Source organism: Pygocentrus nattereri, chromosome 28 (assembly GCF_015220715.1).
Source record: "Pygocentrus nattereri isolate fPygNat1 chromosome 28, fPygNat1.pri, whole genome shotgun sequence".
NCBI classification, from domain to species: Eukaryota; Metazoa; Chordata; class Actinopteri; order Characiformes; family Serrasalmidae; genus Pygocentrus; species Pygocentrus nattereri.
Window position 1 is genome coordinate 2464122 of NC_051238.1, and position 20000 is coordinate 2484121.

Consider the following 20000-nt stretch of genomic DNA (forward strand, 5'->3'; position numbering starts at 1 on the left):
GAACCTGTTTGCTCGGCGCGTTTTTCATACTGAATCTCTCCCTGTGGACCTCAGGACTGTCATATCTGTCAAAGCGGGCGGCTCTTAGGCTTTTACAGCTCTTTCCAGTTTTTATAGCCTTCTGCTAAAGGTCGGAGAGCTGCGAAAACCTCGGGATAGGGCAGGTTAATTCAGAATAATCCAGAATAAACCAGCAGGAGTGGGAATACTCCACAATAACTGAGAATAACTTAACTCAGAATGAGCCAGAATGACTCAAAATAAGCCCGAATAGCCCCGAATCAATTACAATAAATCAGAATAACTGAGGATAAGACAGAGTAAATCAGGAAAAATCAGAATAACTCAGGATAAGCCAGAGTAAATCAGGAAAAATCAGAATAACTGAGGATAAAACAGAGTAAATCAGGAAAAATCAGAATAACTGAGGAGAAGACAGAGTAAATCAGGAAAAATCAGAATAACTGAGGATAAGACAGAGTAAATCAGGATAAATCAGAATAACTAAAAATAAGACAGAGTAACTCAAGATAAATCAGAATAACCCATGATAAACCTGAGTAAACCACGAAAAATTAGAATAACCCAGGATAAACCAGAGTAAATCATGATAAATCAAAATAACCCAGAAGAAACAAGGAAAAACTTTTAATAATTCAGAATAATCTGAATCAGAATATAAGAAAATAAGCTAAATACAATTCAGAATACATTCACTCAGAATGAGCCATTATAAAGCAGAACTGCCCAGAATAACTCAGAATTCATGAAAATTACCCGGAATAAACCAGAACCTATTAGAATACAATCAGAATAAATCAGAACAACTCAGAATAATCCAGGATGAGTGACAGTACTCACTAATAATTCAGAGAAATTCAAGCCAGGATAAGAGAGAATTATCCATGGAATTAGTCAAAACAAGCCAGAACAAGCTGGGATAAATGGGAATAAGACAGAATAAACTGGGATAAATTAGAATAAACCAGAGTAAACTGGGATAAATCAGAATAAGGCAGAGTAAACTGGGATAATTTATAATAAGGCAGAGTAAACTGGGATAAATCAGAGTAAGACAGAATAAACTGGGACAAATCAGAGTAAGACAGAATAAACTGGGATAAATGAGAATAAGACAGAATAAACTGGGATAAATGAGAATAAGACAGAATAAACTGGGATAAATCAGAATAAGGCAGAGTAAACTGGGATAATTCAGAATAAAACAGAATAAACTGGGATAAGTGAGAATAAGACAGAATAAACTGGGATAAGTGAGAATAAGACAGAATAAACTGGGATAAGTGAGAATAAGACAGAATAAAATGGGATAAGTGAGAATAAGACAGAATAAACTGGGATAAGTGAGAATAAGACAGAATAAACTGGGATAAATCAGAATAAGACAGAATAAACTGGGATAAATCAGAATAAGACAGAATAAACTGGGATAAGTGAGAATAAGACAGAATAAACTGGGATAAGTGAGAATAAGCCTGAATAAACTGGGATAAGTGAGAATAAGACAGAATAAACTGGGATAAGTGAGAATAAGACAGAATAAACTGGGATAAGTGAGAATAAGACAGAATAAACTGGGATAAGTGAGAATAAGACAGAATAAAATGGGATAAGTGAGAATAAGACAGAATAAAATGGGATAATTGAAAATAAGACAAAATAAACTGGGATAAGTGAGAATAAGACAGAATAAACTGGGATAAATCAGAATAAGACAGAATAAACTGGGATAAATCAGAATAAGACAGAATAAACTGGGATAAGTGAGAATAAGACAGAATAAACTGGGATAAATCAGAATAAGACAGAATAAAATGGGATAAATCAGAATAAGACAGAATAAACTGGGATAAATCAGAATAAGACAGAATAAACTGGGATAAGTGAGAATAAGACAGAATAAACTGGGATAAATCAGAATAAGACAGAATAAAATGGGATAAGTGAAAATAAGACAGAATAAACTGGGATAAATCAGAATAAGACAAAATAAACTGGGATAAGTGAGAATAAGACAGAATAAACTGGGATAAATGAAAATAATTGTGATCAGGATTAGTGTGCCACAATGACCAGAATAACCCTTAATCCTACACGGTTCTCCAAGCGTTCTTTATATTCAGAACCATGAATCCTATATAGAACCATTTCATGCTTCCTTGGTCCTTCAGACTGATGGAGAATGTGCTGTATATGGATCTATATAGATCCATCCTGCTATTGTTACGCTGTCAAGCGTGTACACAATAGCAGAACCCTTTTTTGGTGTTATATGGAACCACTTTCAGAAAGGTTCTATAGAGAACCATACACAACTCATTCAACCATTTCAGCATTTAAATGGTTCACTGGCTTTACTAAAGAACCCCTGGAGAACCACGAGAATAGCCCAGAAGTACTCTGCTGAAAAAAACATAGAACCCATTAAGTGTTTCTGTCGGTTCCTCGTGGTTCTATCATGTTTTGGCTCGTTTAACAGGTTGATATGACAGTGTAAAGGACTCTAAAGGTCTAACAGGTGACCAAAGGCTGATTCCACATGCATTTGATGGTTTCCTAATGGGATCTACATGTGCTCTACAGGAAACTAGTGGAGAACATGGAGCCAGTTCTCATTAGAAAGCAAAACCGGAAGGTTTAAGGTTCTAATGGTCCTTGTTCAGTTGGGTGGTCTGACTCAGCACGCGCCATAATTCAGCTCCAAAGTTCACTGAGAGGGTCCTGCAGGTAAAAGCACCTAAAACTGTGTGACCGGCGTGACCCCCGAGAGAGAGAGAGAGAGAGAGAGAGAGAGAGAGAGATACAGAGAGAGAGAGAGAGAGAGAGAGAGAGAGAGAGAGAGAGACAGAGACAGACAGACTGACAGAGAAAGAGAGAGAGACAGACAGACTGACAGAGAAAGAGAGAGAGGGAGACAGAGAGGGAGAGAGACACTACCTCATACTGGATGTACTGCTTCCTCCACTCCGGGGTGATGTGGGCTGAGAGGTGCTCAGCGAACTTCATCTTCAGGGTCCAAACAAACAGTCTCGCGCACTCTCTCACTCTCTCTCACTCCTCCGCTCCTATAGTCTCTCTGCTGCCTGTGTGTGCGCGTGTGTCTATCGCGCGCACAGCGCCATCGCTGCAGGTCCGCGCGGAGTAAATAAACTCAGCCTGAAGGATCAGAGAGAGAGAGAGAGAGAGAGAGAGAGAGAGACTGCGACTGAATCCTCTCTCGCCCACTCCACCTGCCCCTCCCTCCTCGGTCGGCTCCTCCCCCTCTGTGCTTCAGCCCCGCCCTCCTCCCCTGCGTCCCAGGCGTGCTGCGTCATGACGCACAGACGAATAAAGAACACAAACACATCGAAACAAAGTATCGAGTCCAGCTTTTAATCCTCATTAACTTTGATGTTCTGTAGACATTAAAGATCTAATAGCACTTCTCTATAGCACTAAAAGGGTTCTTCTGTTACACAGCACTGTATGGTGAAATGGTTCTTCAGATTTATGGAGAATGTAGGTGGTTCTAGATAAATCCTTTTTTTGAAAATGGTTCTCTATAGCACTAAAAGGGTTCTTCTGTTACACAGCACTGTATGGTGAAATGGTTCTTCAGATTTATGGAGAATGTAGGTGGTTCTAGATAAATCCTTTTTGAAATTGGCTCTCTATAGCACTGCAAATGGTTCTTCTATTACACAGCACTGCATGGTGAAATGGTTCTTCAGATTTATGGAGAATGTAGGTGGTTCTAGATAAATCCTTTTTTGAAAATGGTTCTCTATAGCACTAAAATGGTTCTTCTATTACACAGCACTGTATGGTGAAATGGTTCTTCAGATTTATGGAGAATGTAGGTGGTTCTAGATAAATCCTTTTTTGAAAATGGTTCTCTATAGCACTAAAATGGTTCTTCTATTACACAGCACTGCATGGTGAAATGGTTCTTCTTCAAATTTATGGAGAATGTAGGTGGTTCTAGATAAATCCTTTTTTGAAAATGGTTCTCTATAGCACTAAAATGGTTCTTCTATTACACAGCACTGTATGGTGAAATGGTTCTTCAGATTTATGGAGAATGTAGGTGGTTCTAGATAAATCCTTTTTTGAAAATGGTTCTCTATAGCACTACAAAGAGTTCTTCTATTACACAGCACTGTATGGTGAAATGGTTCTTCAGATTTATGGAGAATGTAGGTGGTTCTAGATAAATCCTTTTTTGAAAATGGTTCTCTGTAGCACTACAAAGGGTTCTTCTATTACACAGCACTGCATGGTGAATGGTTCTTCAGATTTATGGAGAATGTAGGGGGTTCTAGATAAATCCTTTTTTGAAAATGGTTCTCTATAGCACTAAAATGGTTCTTCTATTACACAGCACTGTATGGTGAAATGGTTCTTCAGATTTATGGAGAATGTAGGTGGTTCTAGATAAATCCTTTTTTGAAAATGGTTCTCTATAGCACTAAAATGGTTCTTCTATTACACAGCACTGCATGGTGAAATGGTTCTTCTTCAAATTTATGGAGAATGTAGGTGGTTCTAGATAAATCCTTTTTTGAAAATGGTTCTCTATAGCACTAAAATGGTTCTTCTATTACACAGCACTGTATGGTGAAATGGTTCTTCAGATTTATGGAGAATGTAGGTGGTTCTAGATAAATCCTTTTTTGAAAATGGTTCTCTATAGCACTACAAAGAGTTCTTCTATTACACAGCACTGTATGGTGAAATGGTTCTTCAGATTTATGGAGAATGTAGGTGGTTCTAGATAAATCCTTTTTTGAAAATGGTTCTCTGTAGCACTACAAAGGGTTCTTCTATTACACAGCACTGTATGGTGAAATGGTTCTTCAGATTTATGGAGAATGTAGGTGGTTCTAGATAAATCCTTTTTTGAAAATGGTTCTCTGTAGCACTACAAAGGGTTCTTCTATTACACAGCACTGCATGGTGAATGGTTCGACAGATTTATGGAGAATGTAGGTGGTTCTAGATAAATCCTTTTTTGAAAATGGTTCTCTATAGCACTACAAAGGGTTCTTCTATTACACAGCACTGCATGGTGAAATGGTTCGACAGATTTATGGAGAGCGTAGATGGTTGTAGATGGTTCATTGCCCTGCGATGGACTGGTGACCTGTCCAGGGTGTATCCTGCCTTCTGCCCGATGACCGCTGGGATAGGCTCCAGCACCCCCCGCGACCCTGACGGAGAAGCGGCTTAGAAGATGGATCGATGGATGGATATATGGTTCTAGATAAATCCTTTTTTGAAAATGGTTCTCTGTAGCACTACAAAGGGTTCTTCTATTACACAGCACTGCATGGTGAATGGTTCTTCAGATTTATGGAGAATGTAGGTGGTTCTAGATAAATCCTTTTTTTGAAAATGGTTCTCTGTAGCACCACAAAGGGTTCTTCTATTACACAGCACTGTATGGTGAAATGGTTCTTCAGATTTATGGAGAAAGTAGGTGGTTCTAGATAAATCCTTTTTGAAATTGGCTCTCTATAGCACTGCAAATGGTTCTTCTATTACACAGCACTGCATGGTGAAATGGTTCTTCAGATTTATGGAGAATGTAGGTGGTTCTAGATAAATCCTTTTTTGAAAATGGTTCTCTGTAGCACTACAAGAGTTCTTCTATTACACAGCACTGTATGGTGAAATGGTTCTTCAGATTTATGGAGAAAGTAGGTGGTTCTAGATAAATCCTTTTTGAAATTGGCTCTCTATAGCACTGCAAATGGTTCTTCTATTACACAGCACTGCATGGTGAAATGGTTCTTCAGATTTATGGAGAATGTAGGTGGTTCTAGATAAATCCTTTTTTGAAAATGGTTCTCTGTAGCACTACAAGAGTTCTTCTATTACACAGCACTGTATGGTGAAATGGTTCTTCAGATTTATGGAGAATGTAGGTGGTTCTAGATAAATCCTTTTTTGAAAATGGTTCTCTATAGCACTAAAATGGTTCTTCTATTACACAGCACTGCATGGTGAAATGGTTCTTCAGATTTATGGAGAATGTAGGTGGTTCTAGATAAATCCTTTTTTGAAAATGGTTCTCTATAGCACTAAAATGGTTCTTCTATTACACAGCACTGCATGGTGAAATGGTTCGACAGATTTATGGAGAATGTAGGTGGTTCTAGATAAATCCTTTTTTGAAAATGGTTCTCTATAGCACTACAAAGGGTTCTTCTATTACACAGCACTGCATGGTGAAATGGTTCGACAGATTTATGGAGAGCGTAGATGGTTGTAGATGGTTCATTGCCCTGCGATGGACTGGTGACCTGTCCAGGGTGTATCCTGCCTTCTGCCCGATGACCGCTGGGATAGGCTCCAGCACCCCCCGCGACCCTGACGGAGAAGCGGCTTAGAAAATGGATGGATGGATGGTTATATGGTTCTAGATAAATCCCTTTTTGAAAATTGGTCTCTATAGCACTGCAAATGGTTGGTGAAATAAAATTTATATATATACACTCACCGGCCACTTTATTAGGTACACCTGTTCAGTTCCTTGTTAACACAAACAGCTGATCAGCCAATCACACGGCTGCAGCTCAATGCATTTAGGCCTGTAGAGGTGGTCAAGACGACTTGCTGAAGTTTTGCTTTTACTAGCAAAATAATGTACCTAATAAAGTGGCTGGTGAGTGTGTGTGTGTGTGTGTGTGTGTGTGCGTGTGTGTGTGTGTGTGTGTATACATATATATATATATATATATATATATATATTTATATACACATACACACACTACATTTCCAAAAGTTTTCACTCCCCCATCCAAATCATTGAATCCAGGTGTTCCAGTCACTTCCATGGCCACAGGTGTATAAAGCCGAGCCCCTAGGCCTGCAGACTGCTTCTACAGACATTAGTGAAAGAATGGGTCGCTCTCAGGAGCTCAGTGAGTTCCAGTGTGGTGCCGTGATCGGACGCCACCTGTGCAACAAGTCCAGTCGTGAAATTTCCTCACTACTAAATATTCCACAGTCAACTGTCAGTGGGATTATAACAAAGTGGAAGCGATTGGGAACGACAGCAACTCAGCCATGAAGTAGTCGCCCACGTAAAATGACAGAGCGGTCAGCGGATGCTGAGGGGCATAGTGCACAGAGGTCACCGACTTTCTGCAGAGTCCATCACTACAGACCTCCAAACTTCATGTGGCCTTCAGATCAGCTCAAGAACAGCGTAGAGAGCTTCATGGAATGGGTTTCCATGGCCGAGCAGCTGCATCCAAGCCTTACATCACCAAGCACAATGCAAAGCGTGGAATGCAGTGGTGTAAAGCGCCGCCACTGGACTCTAGAGCAGTGGAGACGAGTTCTCTGGAGTGACCAATCACGCTTCTCTGTCTGGGAATCTGATGGACGAGTCTGGGTTTGGTGGTTGCCAGGAGACGGTACTTGTCTGACTGCATTGTGCCGAGTGTAAAGTTTGGTGGAGGGGGGATCATGGTGTGGGGTTGTTTTTCAGGAGTTGGGCTCGGCCCCTTAGTTCCACTGAAAGGAACTCTTAAAGCTTCAGCACCAAGAGATTTTGGACAATTTCACACTCCCAACTTCATGGGAACAGTTTGGGGACGACCCCTTCCTGCTCCAACATGACTGCACACCAGTGCACAAAGCAGGTCCATAAAGACGTGGATGAGCCAGTTTGGTGTGGAAGAACTTGACTGGCCTGCACAGAGTCCTGACCTCAACCCCATAGAACACCTTTGGGATGAATTAGAGCGGAGACTGTGAGCCAGACCTTCTCGTCCAACATCAGTGTCTGACCTCACAAATGTGCTTCTGGAAGAACGGTCAGAAATTCCCATAAACACTCCTAACCCTTGTGGAAAGCCATTTTAAATTTGACCATTACAGAAGAAGTGAAGAAAACTGCCAACCAGTAACAGTGAGGAACAGTGTTAGTTAAATACAGTTTACAGCGCAGAGATTCCCCCTCTGCTTCAGTGAGATGTGCTGTAAAGGTATTTTGAATATATTACTTTTTATGTACATATACATAAAATATCGATATATTTATGTGTGTATGTATTTTATACCAAAACTTTATCATAATACTCTCATAAAACAGCGTCTCAGTCATCAGGCAGTGAATTCAGAACCAGTTCATGTAGGAACTTTCTGTGAGGAGCTTTTAGAGGGACGTCTGGTTCCCATCACCACCACTGTGAACGGTTCTGACTCGGTAAGTTTACCTAGAACAGAGCGTTTCACACCAAACCGCTCATCCAACTGTCATAACCATATTTAAAAATTGGTGGAAGAGTGGCTGAGTGAAGAATGCCTCGCTCAGCCTTCACTGATGTCTTTACTGAATAATGGGCCTCAGGGTTTAATGGAGCTGAGAATATGAGAGGTTTTAAGAAGTTCTCTGAAGTTCAGAAGTCCTAATGATCCTGATTGTACTGACCCACTTTCTGCACAGACCCACAGTACTAATGATCCAGTAAAGCTGCAGTCCAGCTACGTCCTCATGCTCAGTCAGCGCTTCCGTCACTCATCAGAGCTCAACGGCCCTCGGATCTCTCAGCCTCCACATCACTGAGCTGAGACGCAGCCCGGGTCAAACAGAAGGGCAACGGTGTTAAGCTGCGAGTTGCACCTGATTTCAGGGAGGAAAGAAGAAAAGAAGCTTTGTTTTTGTTTGGGAGTGTGGAAGTGTGGAAGTGCGGGAGTGCGGGAGTGTGGAAGTGTGGGAATGTGGGAGTGCGGGAGTGTGGGAGTGTGGAAGTGTGGGAATGTGGGAGTGCGGGAGTGTGGAAGTGTGGGAATGTGGGAGTGCGGGAGTGTGGGAGTGTGGAAGTGTGGGAATGTGGGAGTGCGGGAGTGTGGGAGTGTGGAAGTGTGGGAATGTGGGAGTGCGGGAGTGTGGGAGTGTGGGAGTGTGGGAGTGTGAGAGTGTGAGAGTGTGGGAGTGTGGGAAAAGTAATATGAATACTACTACAAAATATTCAGTATCTACTGTGAATTATTCAGTATTTACTATGAATTATTCAGAATCTACTTTGAATTATTCAGTATCTGCTATGAATATTTAATTAATTATTCAGGATCTGCTATGAATTATTCAGCATGTGTTATGAATATGTAATGAATTTTTCAGAATCTACTATGAATTATTCAGAATCTACTATGAATATTTAATTAATTATTCAGGATCTGCTATGAATTATTCAGAATCTACTATGAATATTTAATGAATTATTCAGGATCTACTTTAAAACTGATCTGTAAGTTTAAAGAAAGTGTTAAAATGAAATGTATTAATAACTATATGAAGCATAAAAGAGTTTGATGTCATGTGTAAATGCTGCTCAAATCACACCATTCATACAGTCCATACATAAAAACTAAACTGTCTGTTCTGAATTCATTATTTTGTGATGTCACAAAATCTGCATGTTAACGTGTGTGCCTACTCGGCCTACAGAGGTTTAGCCCCTCAGTCTTAACGGCACAGCCTGTTGAACAGTGAGGGATGGAGGGAGGTCAGAAAATGATCGTGTAAATATGATTTATGACTGTTTTATTGCACAAAACACGCACACAGGCGGTTTATGGGGACTTTCTGACAAACAGTAAGATGGAAATGTAGGACTTGAGCCCTTTAAAGGGTCAATCAGCAGGCGGCTTAGAGGTCATTAGAGCTCTGTTTCAGTCAAAAATCCTCCAGAGAGAATAAACCAACACACATGGCTGAGAAACAGGATGACAGACAGCTGGAAACTGTACATTATTATTATTATTATTATTATTATTATTATTATTATCATCATCATTATTATTATCATTACTATTATTATTATTATTATTATTGTCATCATTATTATTATCATTACTATTATTATTATTATTGTCATTGTTGTTGTTGTTGTTATTGTCATCATCATCATCATCATCATTATTATTATTGTTATCATTATTGTTGTTGTTATCATCATCATTATAAGCATCATCTTCGTCATCATCATCATCATCATTATTATTATTATTATCATTGTTGTTATCATCATCATTATAAGCATCATCTTCATCATCATCATCATCATCATTATTATTGTTGTTGTTATTATTATTATTATTATTATTATCATTGTTGTTATCGTCATCATCATCAGCATCATCAACATTATCATTATCATCATCGTCATCATCATTATTATTATTATTATTATTATTGAACACATATACGTACAATATTGTAAATCCGTTTCTGAGAAAAGCTTGGACACAGCGCCACCCTATGGACTCTATCAGCACTGCAGCGTTTAAAGGTTGAATGACTCGCAGCTGCTGTTCTAGATTATTATTTGTCAGATTAACAGATTAACAGATTGACAGATTAATAAATTAAACTGTAAATAATACATTCATATTTTATTACGAACACATTTCAAAAACTTTGAAATTCTGAGTTAAATGAAATGAAATGAGATGCATTTTAACATTTGATTTACAGCCCCGAGAGATAATTCCAGTTACTTCAAACAACCACAAAAATAAAACAGGTAATGAAGGACTGGTTTATATTAAATATTGAATCGATATGAAACAGTAAAGCAGGTTTAAAGCTGCGGGTTTCGCCGTTTCAGTCGACAGGGCTGATAAACACATTTGGAGCGCATTGTTTCCGTTTATGGGACTAAACGCTCTCCGCTCTCGAGCTGAAGAACCGTTTCATCACGCAAACGAACATTTAGGCGTGAAATGTTTCTACATAGGACGCGTGGTTCTACATAAAACCATTGTCTTTTCTAAGAACCCTCGGAGAACCATCTCTTTAACAGTGTGGTGGTGTAGTGCGCGGTTTGGGACGCAGCCCTGAGTTGGATTTACTCCGGAACGTTGCTGTTGGACTCAGTTTTACCCGGATCTTTTACAGCGCCGGACCAGCCGGAGCTGATTTTTATTTCCACCCGCATTCCGGCAAAACTCGCCTCTAATCTGAGCGGCGCTGAAACAAACAAACAAAACAAACAAACAAACAAACAAACAAAGAAAGAAACAAAGAAACAATAAACAAAGAACAACCCACAGCGCCTTTTAACATGTAACGGTAGTAAGAAAACTATATGAATCGAGGAACGGTGCAAACTAAACAAGCGTAATTTATTTTAAACTGTATTTTAAAAAGTAAAAAAAGTATTTTTTGAACTGTGAACTGATGCCGTATCAGAGAATTATTGAATTATTCAGTATCTATTATGAACGATTCAGTATCTGCTATGAATGATTCAGTATCTTCTATGAATGATTCAGTATCTACTATGAATTATTCAGTATCTTCTATGAATGATTCAGTATCTTCTATGAATGATTCAGTATCTACTATGAATGATTCAGTATCTACTATGAATGATTCAGTATCGTCTATGAATGATTCAGCATCTACTATGAATGATTCAGTATCTACTATGAATTATTCAGTATCTTCTATGAATGATTCAGTATCTACTATGAATGATTCAGTATCTGCTATGAATGATTCAGTATCTACTATGAATGATTCAGTATCTGCTATGAATGATTCAGTATCTGCTATGAATGATTCAGTATCTACTATGAATGATTCAGTATCTGCTATGAATGTGTTTAACAGTGTATCTTCACATGTCTAGTTTTTCATGGTTTATAATAGAGTCCGTGCACATTTAGAGCTTGAAAGACTAAAACAGCTTTAAAAGCATTCCTAGAAATGATTTAATTCACTGAATAATACAACAAACCGCGCAGCAGCTGTACAGTCACCCAACAGCACCAATACACTAATAATCCAGTAAATGATTCTATAAACAGGGCAGTGAATCACCCAAAACATTGTCCAGCAGATAATGCAGTAAAGAGTCTGATCACCGGTCAGCTAATCAACACCGCAGAGCACGACCGGTCAGAAATGTAGTTCATCAGATAATCCAGCCAGCAGAGCTGAGACTGAGACTGAGATCAGAGGCGGTACTAATCAGGAACAATACATCAGCTAATAATAATAACAACAATAATAATAATAACATGTGTTAATAATTATTATTATCTTATCGCTAGTAATATTAGTAGTCCTCATAGCGTCATCGTCAGAAGGCGAGAGGCTGCAGCCAATCAGGGCGCAGCAGGGGCGGGGCTTGTCTGAATGCGGGTGCTGCAGTGACCCGGATGTTGACTGTGCGAGAGCGGCGGTTGTGAAAGTGCTGCTGCGGAGCCGCAGGTGTGTTTACTGCAGTCCGGTTACCGGCGGTTATACTGGTGTTGGTGTTGGTGTTGGTGTTGTTGTTGTTGTTGTTGGTGCGATGGCCTCGCGCTCGTCCTCGCCGGACTCCGAGGGCTCTGAGCTTCAGGAGGAGTTTGAAAGTGCAGCTGATCGAGTCAGAGAGCTGGTTCACACAGCCCCGCGAGACAAACTGCTGTACCTCTACGCCAGGTACAAACAGGTAAGAGCAGAGACCCTGACGGCAGTGACGGCGACCCTCACTCAGAGACGGCCACCCTCACGGGCACCCGCGTTACAGACGCCTGTCCTGGGCTTCCACTCACTGGCCACTTTATTAGAAACACTCACCTTGTGCTTCCACTCACTGGCCACTTTATTAGAAACACCCACCTTGTGCTTCCACTCACTGGCCACTTTATTAGAAACACCCACCTTGTACTTCCACTCACTGGCCACTTTATTAGAAACACCCACCTTGTGCTTCCACTCACTGGCCACTTTATTAGAAACACCCACCTTGTGCTTCCACTCACTGGCCACTTTATTAGAAACACCCACCTTGTGCTTCCACTCACTGGCCACTTTATTAGAAACACCCACCTTGTGCTTCCACTAACTGGCCACTTTATTAGAAACACACACCCAATTTTTCTGAATGCCTGCATATTGCAGTGTTTGAGATTAGGGTAAACGGAGCGATTCAGAGCGGTTTGGTGTGACATGGTTGATTGTAGAGACTCAGATTTCTTTACCATGGTGGTGATGGGAACCAACGGTCATTTTAAGCCAAAAAAGTTGTTATGAAACGATCATAAAACAGCGTCTCAGTCATCAGGCGGTGAATTCGTAACCATTTCATGTCATAATTTTAAGTGACAGAGCTTTTAGAGGGGGACGTCTGGTTCCTATCACCACCACTGTGAACAGTTCTGACTCGGTAAGTGTCTCTAGAACAGAGTTTCACACCAAACCACTCTGAACTGCTCTGTTTACATCTGAACCACTTAATTATGTAAAAGTTTTGAAAAATCGGTGGAGTTCTCCTTTAACTACAGCACACGTAGCTATCAAATCAGCCAGTTTGGCCTCTGTACTAGACTTGTATTTGAATAGTAGCAAACAATGACCAAGAAAAGACAGTTAAAGCATTAATTGCAGATATTTATGGGACAATTAATCATCAGCTAAAACTTCATGATCCTGATAGCTCTACCTGAGAGGTGGAGGTGCTAGCAACCACTTCGCATACACCAGCAGCCACGTAGCAAGACCCGAGCGACTACTTTGGATATCCTAGCAGCCACGTAGCAACACCCTAGCAACCATTTGGGAAACCCTAGCAAGACCTTAGCATCCATTTGGGATTCCCTTGCAACCACCTACCAACACTCTAGCAACCACCTGGGATACACCAGCAACAACTTAGCAACACCCTAGCAACCACTTTGCATACACCAGCAACCACATAGCAAGATTCTAGCAACTCATTTGGATATCATAGCGGCCACATAGCAACACCCTAGCAACCATTTGGAATACCTTAGCAAGACCCTAGCAACCATTTGGGATACCTTAGCAACCATTTAGGATACCGTTGCAATCACCTACCAACACTCTAGCAACCACCTGGGATACACCAGCAACAACTTAGCAACACCCTAGCAACCACTTTGCATACACCAGCAACCACATAGCAAGATTCTAGCAACTCATTTGGATATCATAGCGGCCACATAGCAACACCCTAGCAACCATTTGGAATACCTTAGCAAGACCCTAGCAACCATTTGGGATACCTTAGCAACCATTTAGGATACCGTTGCAACCACCTACCAACACTCTAGCAACCACTTTGCATACACCAGCAACCACATAGCAAGAACCTAGCAACTAATTTGGATGTCGTAGCATCCACATAGCAACACCCTAGCAACCGTTTGAAATACCTGAGCAAGATCCTAGCAACCTAGCTAGGGACACCCTAGCCATCAGCTCACGCGTAGCTAGTGAGCAATAACTGGTTGCTTTTGTTTTACAGGCAAAAGTTGGAAAATGCAACACGCCCAAACCAGGTTTCTTCGATTTTGAGGGTCAAAGAAAATGGTAAGTTTAGCTTCTGTTTGTGTGAGTTGTTATATTGGCAGGAAATGATCTTAAGATGATAATATGCAAACAAATATGATGATAATGTTTAAACAAATATCTTATGATGATGATTGATATACAAACAGAATCGTTTATTTGCATATTTCTATCATTGTTTCTTTGTACAGTGGTAATTGTTTAAAGATCCTGCCCCGTTTTGTGTTTACGTGACATCTGTAGTAATTTTATGATGAATCTGTGTGTATGGGGCGGGGGGGGGGGGGTGGTATTATATGGAGCTCTCTGATTAGTTACTTTGAGGGTCTTAGTTGTCGTATTTAACCAGGCGTCGCCATGACTACAGCACAGATATAGACATTTTATTTACCATCCAGAACCACCAGAGAACCGACACGAGTCTTCTGAGCTTATATGGAATGTAGATGATGATGATGATTATGATGATGCTATTTGGGGGACTATTTTGCCTCACAACACCCTGCGTGTATCCCTCCACCATGAGTGTATTTTTAAAAATGTGTTTAAGGCAAGTTTATTTATAGAGCACCTTTCATACGCCGATCAGCCACAACACTCTGACCACCTCCTCGTTTCTACCCTCACTGTCCACTTTATCAGCTCCACTTACTGTATAGCTGGTCTCTGTAGTTCTACAGTTACAGACTGTAGTCCATCTGTTTCTCTGATACACACACTAACACACCACCACTACCACGTCAGTGTTACTGCAGTGCTGAGAATGATCCACCACCCAAACAGTACCTGCTCTGTAGGTGTCCTATGGGGGTCCTGACCACTGAAGAACAGGGTAACAGAGTATCAGAGAAACAGATGGACTACAGTCTGTAACTGTAGAACTACAGAGAGCAGCTATACAGTAAGTGGAGCTGATAAAGTGGACAGTGAGCGTAGAAACAAGGAGGTGGTCAGAACGTTACGCCTGATCGGTGTACCCTGCTGTCATTCAACGTAATTTACAAATGAGAAAATACACAGCGATTGAAAAAGTACAGTAAAGGAAAACAGAGATTAAAAACCTGATTAAAACAGTAAATTTAAAAGAAAAAAACATTACATTAAAAATCCAGCTGGAAGTGAAATTAGAATAATTAAAAATCAAATTATAAAGTCAAATTTAAAGCCAAAATCTTCTTGAAATGATGGTGACTTGGTTTAAATGCTTTAAATGTCTGGACGTTGATGCTGTAAATCCTCACATTGCGCTTTAGTCGTCTGGGTGGGAGCAGTTCTGACTCTAGAACCGTGGATTTCTCATGGAAGCACTCTGAATGGCTTTGTTTACACCTGTACTGTTGAATTATGCAGACGTCTTGAGGCATGATCTGTGTACGTTCTGATTCGCTCTCTCTCTGTGATGTCACGACCCTGAGCGGAGTGTGTGTTGATTTGTAGGACAGCGTGGAAGGATCTTGGGGATATGAGTAAAGATCAGGCCATGCAGGAGTACGTGTCGTGTGTAAACGAGTTGGATCCAGACGGTTCTAAGGTACTGATAAAACAGCACATGCACTACAGCACTCAGCTTCACTCACAATCAAATCCATGTGGTTTTTGTTGTTGTTGTTTTTTAGGGATTTTCCCCTTAATTTTCCCCATAGTTGAGCCGCATCCAATTCCGGCTACTAGCTTGGGCTCCCTCAGTCACACAATACCACCAGAGCTAGGAGGGCAAAGGCAAACATGGGCCTCTTCTGAGTCCCGTGAAGCTCCGCATCTTTTCCAAGTGCCGCTCACGCAACGTGAGTAGACGGCTCGGAGGAAAGCTCCGACTGCCAGTTCTGTCAGCTAATAGACACTTGCATCACGTTGAGTGATGGGGCCATCCTACCCACCCTGAGAAAGTGAGGACAACTGGTAAAAGTGGCCCAAAGCTGTTTTTCTCACCAAATCCGATTTTTTGTTTGGCTGTTCACATTAGGTTTTAAATGTGGTCTTTATGAGACATCAGTCTGAGCAGATCAGCTCCTAAACCAACCCGCATGCGCACAAGAACAACGCTTCATGTGGCTCATCCAGAGGTAAACCATCATAACGGCCAGCGAACGCCAGTCGCTCCCGGAGCTTCAGTTTCATCTTTGCCAGCATCACAGAAGCGTTGACAGCTGGACTCATCACCCACAGTGTGATTGAGTTCACCGTAAAAAGGACACGTTATTTGGCCAGGGACACTTCTTCGGCTCGTGTCCTCGGATTCTTTAAACTTGTGGCGCCGCAGCCTCGGTCTCATCCAGCCACGCTCGGCCGCTTCATTCAAAACCTCTTCAAGCACGGAGTTCTTGTGTTCTCGATCACTCTCTTTTAAGTTTTTGGTACAGAAACATCAGCTTAAATGTTTGTGAGGCTCAGCCGCGCGAAATTATGACAAACGTCAAGCTGGGCAAACGTACAAGTTGCATGAATTCCGATCTGGCTGATGAGACAGAGTCACGTTGGTGTGGATCGGATTTCAGTGCCGCATATGAAAGAATCTCAAATCACAATTGAAAATGTCTGATTTAGTGCGTTTATCTGCTCACACAGACACACATCTGAATTTGGGCCTCTTGTGAAGGACCTCCTTTCAGACGTCTCAGCTGTCCCTGCAGGAGGGTTTGTTGTCAGAATCCGATCAGAATCACTTTATTTAGCCAAGTGTGTTACACTGACGAGGAATTAGACTTGGTGAGTCACGTGTGAAACACACTGGACAGACCAGACGAGCACACAGACGGTTAAAAATCACAGGGTTATTACATACAAAGGCTGATTATTCAGTAACTACAGGGGCTTCAGTGCAAACTGGCTGAGCTACTCTTAGAAGTGTGTGAAGAAACTTTCGGCCCACCGGTGCCACAAAGTGACCCTAACTTCAACCCTGCGCACACTGACACTTCACCCTAACCCTTGTTTTCTAGTCACCCTAACCCCTCTGAACTGAGCTACAGGGCATCTATAATCACTTCATTAACAGCTACTAGCGCCGCTCTGTAGGCGACCCTGCCCGTCTGCAGGGACAGCAGAGGAGGGGAAAGTTCAGCTCCTCACTGCTGGGCTTTAGTTACATTTAGGGATCATACGCCTTCAAAGAGGGGGGCAGTTATTTATTATCACCCCCCCAATTCTTCAGTGATGTGAAGCTGAAGTCAGATATTCACCAGATTCTCATTAAAATTTACCCGTTCCACCTTAAATGGAGCAGCAGTTCTGATGCCTGAGACGCCACAGTGTAACTGCTGCACCATTTAAGGTGGAATGGGATAGTTAGCTACTGAGACGTCAGCATAGTGCTAGTGATTTTTTATGCTTATTATGAGGAAAAGAATCATAATGCACCAATGAAATTCAGCTAAGGTAATACAGTGGTCATCATAATATTAACGGTTAAAATTCTCACATTTGTGGGTTTCTTTGGTTCCATATGGCAACCCAGGCAGACATCACTCAAATAAAGAGAGAGATTGATTAAAAGGACAGGTCAGTTTATGGAGCGATATTAGTGAGTTAATAGTGCAGCAACTGATATCAGTAAAATGCTCAGGCAGACAGAAAAATTTTGAGTCTAGTTTTAAATGTAGAGATTGTGTCTGAGTGAATTTGTTTGTGTATATACACACACACACACACTACATTTCCAAAAGTCTTCACTCACCCCTCCAAATCATTGAATTCAGGAGTTCCAGTCACTTCCGTGGCCACAGGTGTATAAAGCCGAGCCCCTAGGCCTGCAGACTGCTTCTACAGACATTAGTGAAAGAATGGGTCGCTCTCAGGAGCTCAGTGAATTCCAGCGTGGTACCGTGATCGGACGCCGCCTGTGCAGCAAGTCCAGTCGTGAAATTTCCTCACTACTAAATATTCCACAGTCCACTGTCAGTGGGATTATAACAAAGTGGAAGCGATTGGGAACGACAGCAGCTCAGCCACGAAGTGGTCGGCCACGTGAAATGACAGCGCAGGGTCAGCGGATGCTGAGGGGCATAGTGCACAGAGGTCACCGACTTTCTGCAGAGTCCATCACTACAGACCTCCAAACTTCATGTGGCCTTCAGATCAGCTCAAGAACAGCGTAGAGAGCTTCATGGAATGGGTTTCCATGGCCGAGCAGCTGCATCCAAGCCTTACATCACCAAGCGCAATGCAAAGCGTGGAATGCAGTGGAGTAAAGCGCCGCCACTGGACTCTAGAGCAGTGGAGACGTGTTCTCTGGAGTGACCAGTCACGCTTCTCTGTCTGGAAATTCCGATGGATGAGTCTGGGTTTGGCGGACTGCATTCTGGAAGAACGATCAAAAATTCCCATAATCACACTCCTAACCCTTGTGGAAAGCCTTCCCAGAAGAGTTGAAGCTGTTATAGCTGCAAAGGGTGGGCCGACATCATATTAAACCCTATGGATTAAGAATGGGATGTCACTCAAGTTCATATGCTTGTGAAGGCAGAAGAGCGAATACTTTTGGAAATATAGTGTGTGTGTGTGTGTGTGTGTGTGTGTGTGTGTGTGTATATATATATAAACCCATTTCCAAAAAAAAAAAACGCTGTGCAGAATGTAAATAAAAATAGGATGCAATGATTGGCAAATCATGTAAACCATGTTTTCAAAGGAAAATACTACAAAGAGAACATATTCAATGTTGACCGTGAGAAATTTATTATTTGATGCCAACAGTTTGTTCCAAGAAACTTCACAAAGTTCCACAAAAATGAAATTTTAACTGATAAAAGTTGGGCTTTGTGTTTCGTGTGGACCTTCATGCTTTCATGCTTTCAGCTGGACCTTGAGGTGTAGAAGGTTGAGATCCACTGATCTGAAATACATTTTTAACGACCTTCGTTATTTCTGTGATGTTTTGTACTCACCACCAGCGTCACACGTTTCAGCAAAAAATGTTTCAGCAGCCCTAATTTACTGCGTCAGTGATTACCTCAGGCCAGCAGGGGGCAGTGTCTGACTGCGGAGTGGATCATTATGAGGCTCTCTGAGTAGATCAGGTGAGAAGAACCTGAAGATAATCCCATCTGTCACTCAGGTTAGTTACAGCCATCACAGCTTGATTTGAGGGTCAAAAATAATGGCAAACATTAATTGTAGTGATGGAAACGGTCAGTGAAGCTGATCACCTGTAGGGGGAGCCACCGTCTCTGCAATGTAAACCGCTTTATTCATTTGCGTTCAGTTTTTTTAAAGTAGACAGTAAAAGTAATTCATTAGGTTTCTCGGTTTTCTGGTGACGTCTAACTTTTCAGATGCTTTTCTTCCAGGTGATCTTGATTTCCATTGTCAGGTTTATTTTAAAGGGAAACACTCAAGCCTTTCAGGTGTTTAAACCACTTTTGGACTGAAAGAGCTTCACCAAAAAGCTGAAATGAGGTTTTTAAACAAAGGTTTAGAAAAGAAAACTGTCCAATCTTCATTCAGACAAAACCTGCGCTTCATAACACGAAGGCTACTTTGATGAACATGAAGCTGAGTGATGATGAATATACAGCAGTCATTAACACTAAACACCTACAAGCATTCATCTTGTAACGGTGAGAAATGTGAAGACAACATGCACGTTATTTCAAAGCGGTAATTCAGGCAGAAATCCACCCCGTTTCAATTTTTTTGTTCATTTTTTACTGAACAGAGAAAACGCTGGAGTTCGGAAATGTGT

The 20000-nt window shown here is 41.3% G+C and overlaps 2 protein-coding genes across 2 annotated transcripts in view; one reads left to right on the forward strand and one right to left on the reverse strand.

The window, feature by feature from the left end:
- Positions 1 to 3198, reverse strand: part of xpr1a (xenotropic and polytropic retrovirus receptor 1a) — a 135278-nt gene extending 132080 nt beyond the window's left edge. Inside the window, exon 1 of the mRNA XM_037535920.1 lies at positions 2959 to 3198. Coding sequence (XP_037391817.1) covers positions 2959 to 3027 — 69 coding nt within the window. The 5' untranslated portion in view covers positions 3028 to 3198. The remainder of the gene's footprint in view (positions 1 to 2958) is intronic.
- An 8977-nt stretch (positions 3199 to 12175) lies between these two features.
- Positions 12176 to 20000, forward strand: part of acbd6 (acyl-CoA binding domain containing 6) — a 74737-nt gene continuing 66912 nt past the window's right edge. Inside the window, exons 1-3 of the mRNA XM_017686176.2 lie at positions 12176 to 12458; positions 14277 to 14341; positions 15758 to 15851. Of these exons, the coding sequence (XP_017541665.1) occupies positions 12318 to 12458; positions 14277 to 14341; positions 15758 to 15851 (300 nt within the window). The 5' untranslated portion in view covers positions 12176 to 12317. The remainder of the gene's footprint in view (positions 12459 to 14276; positions 14342 to 15757; positions 15852 to 20000) is intronic.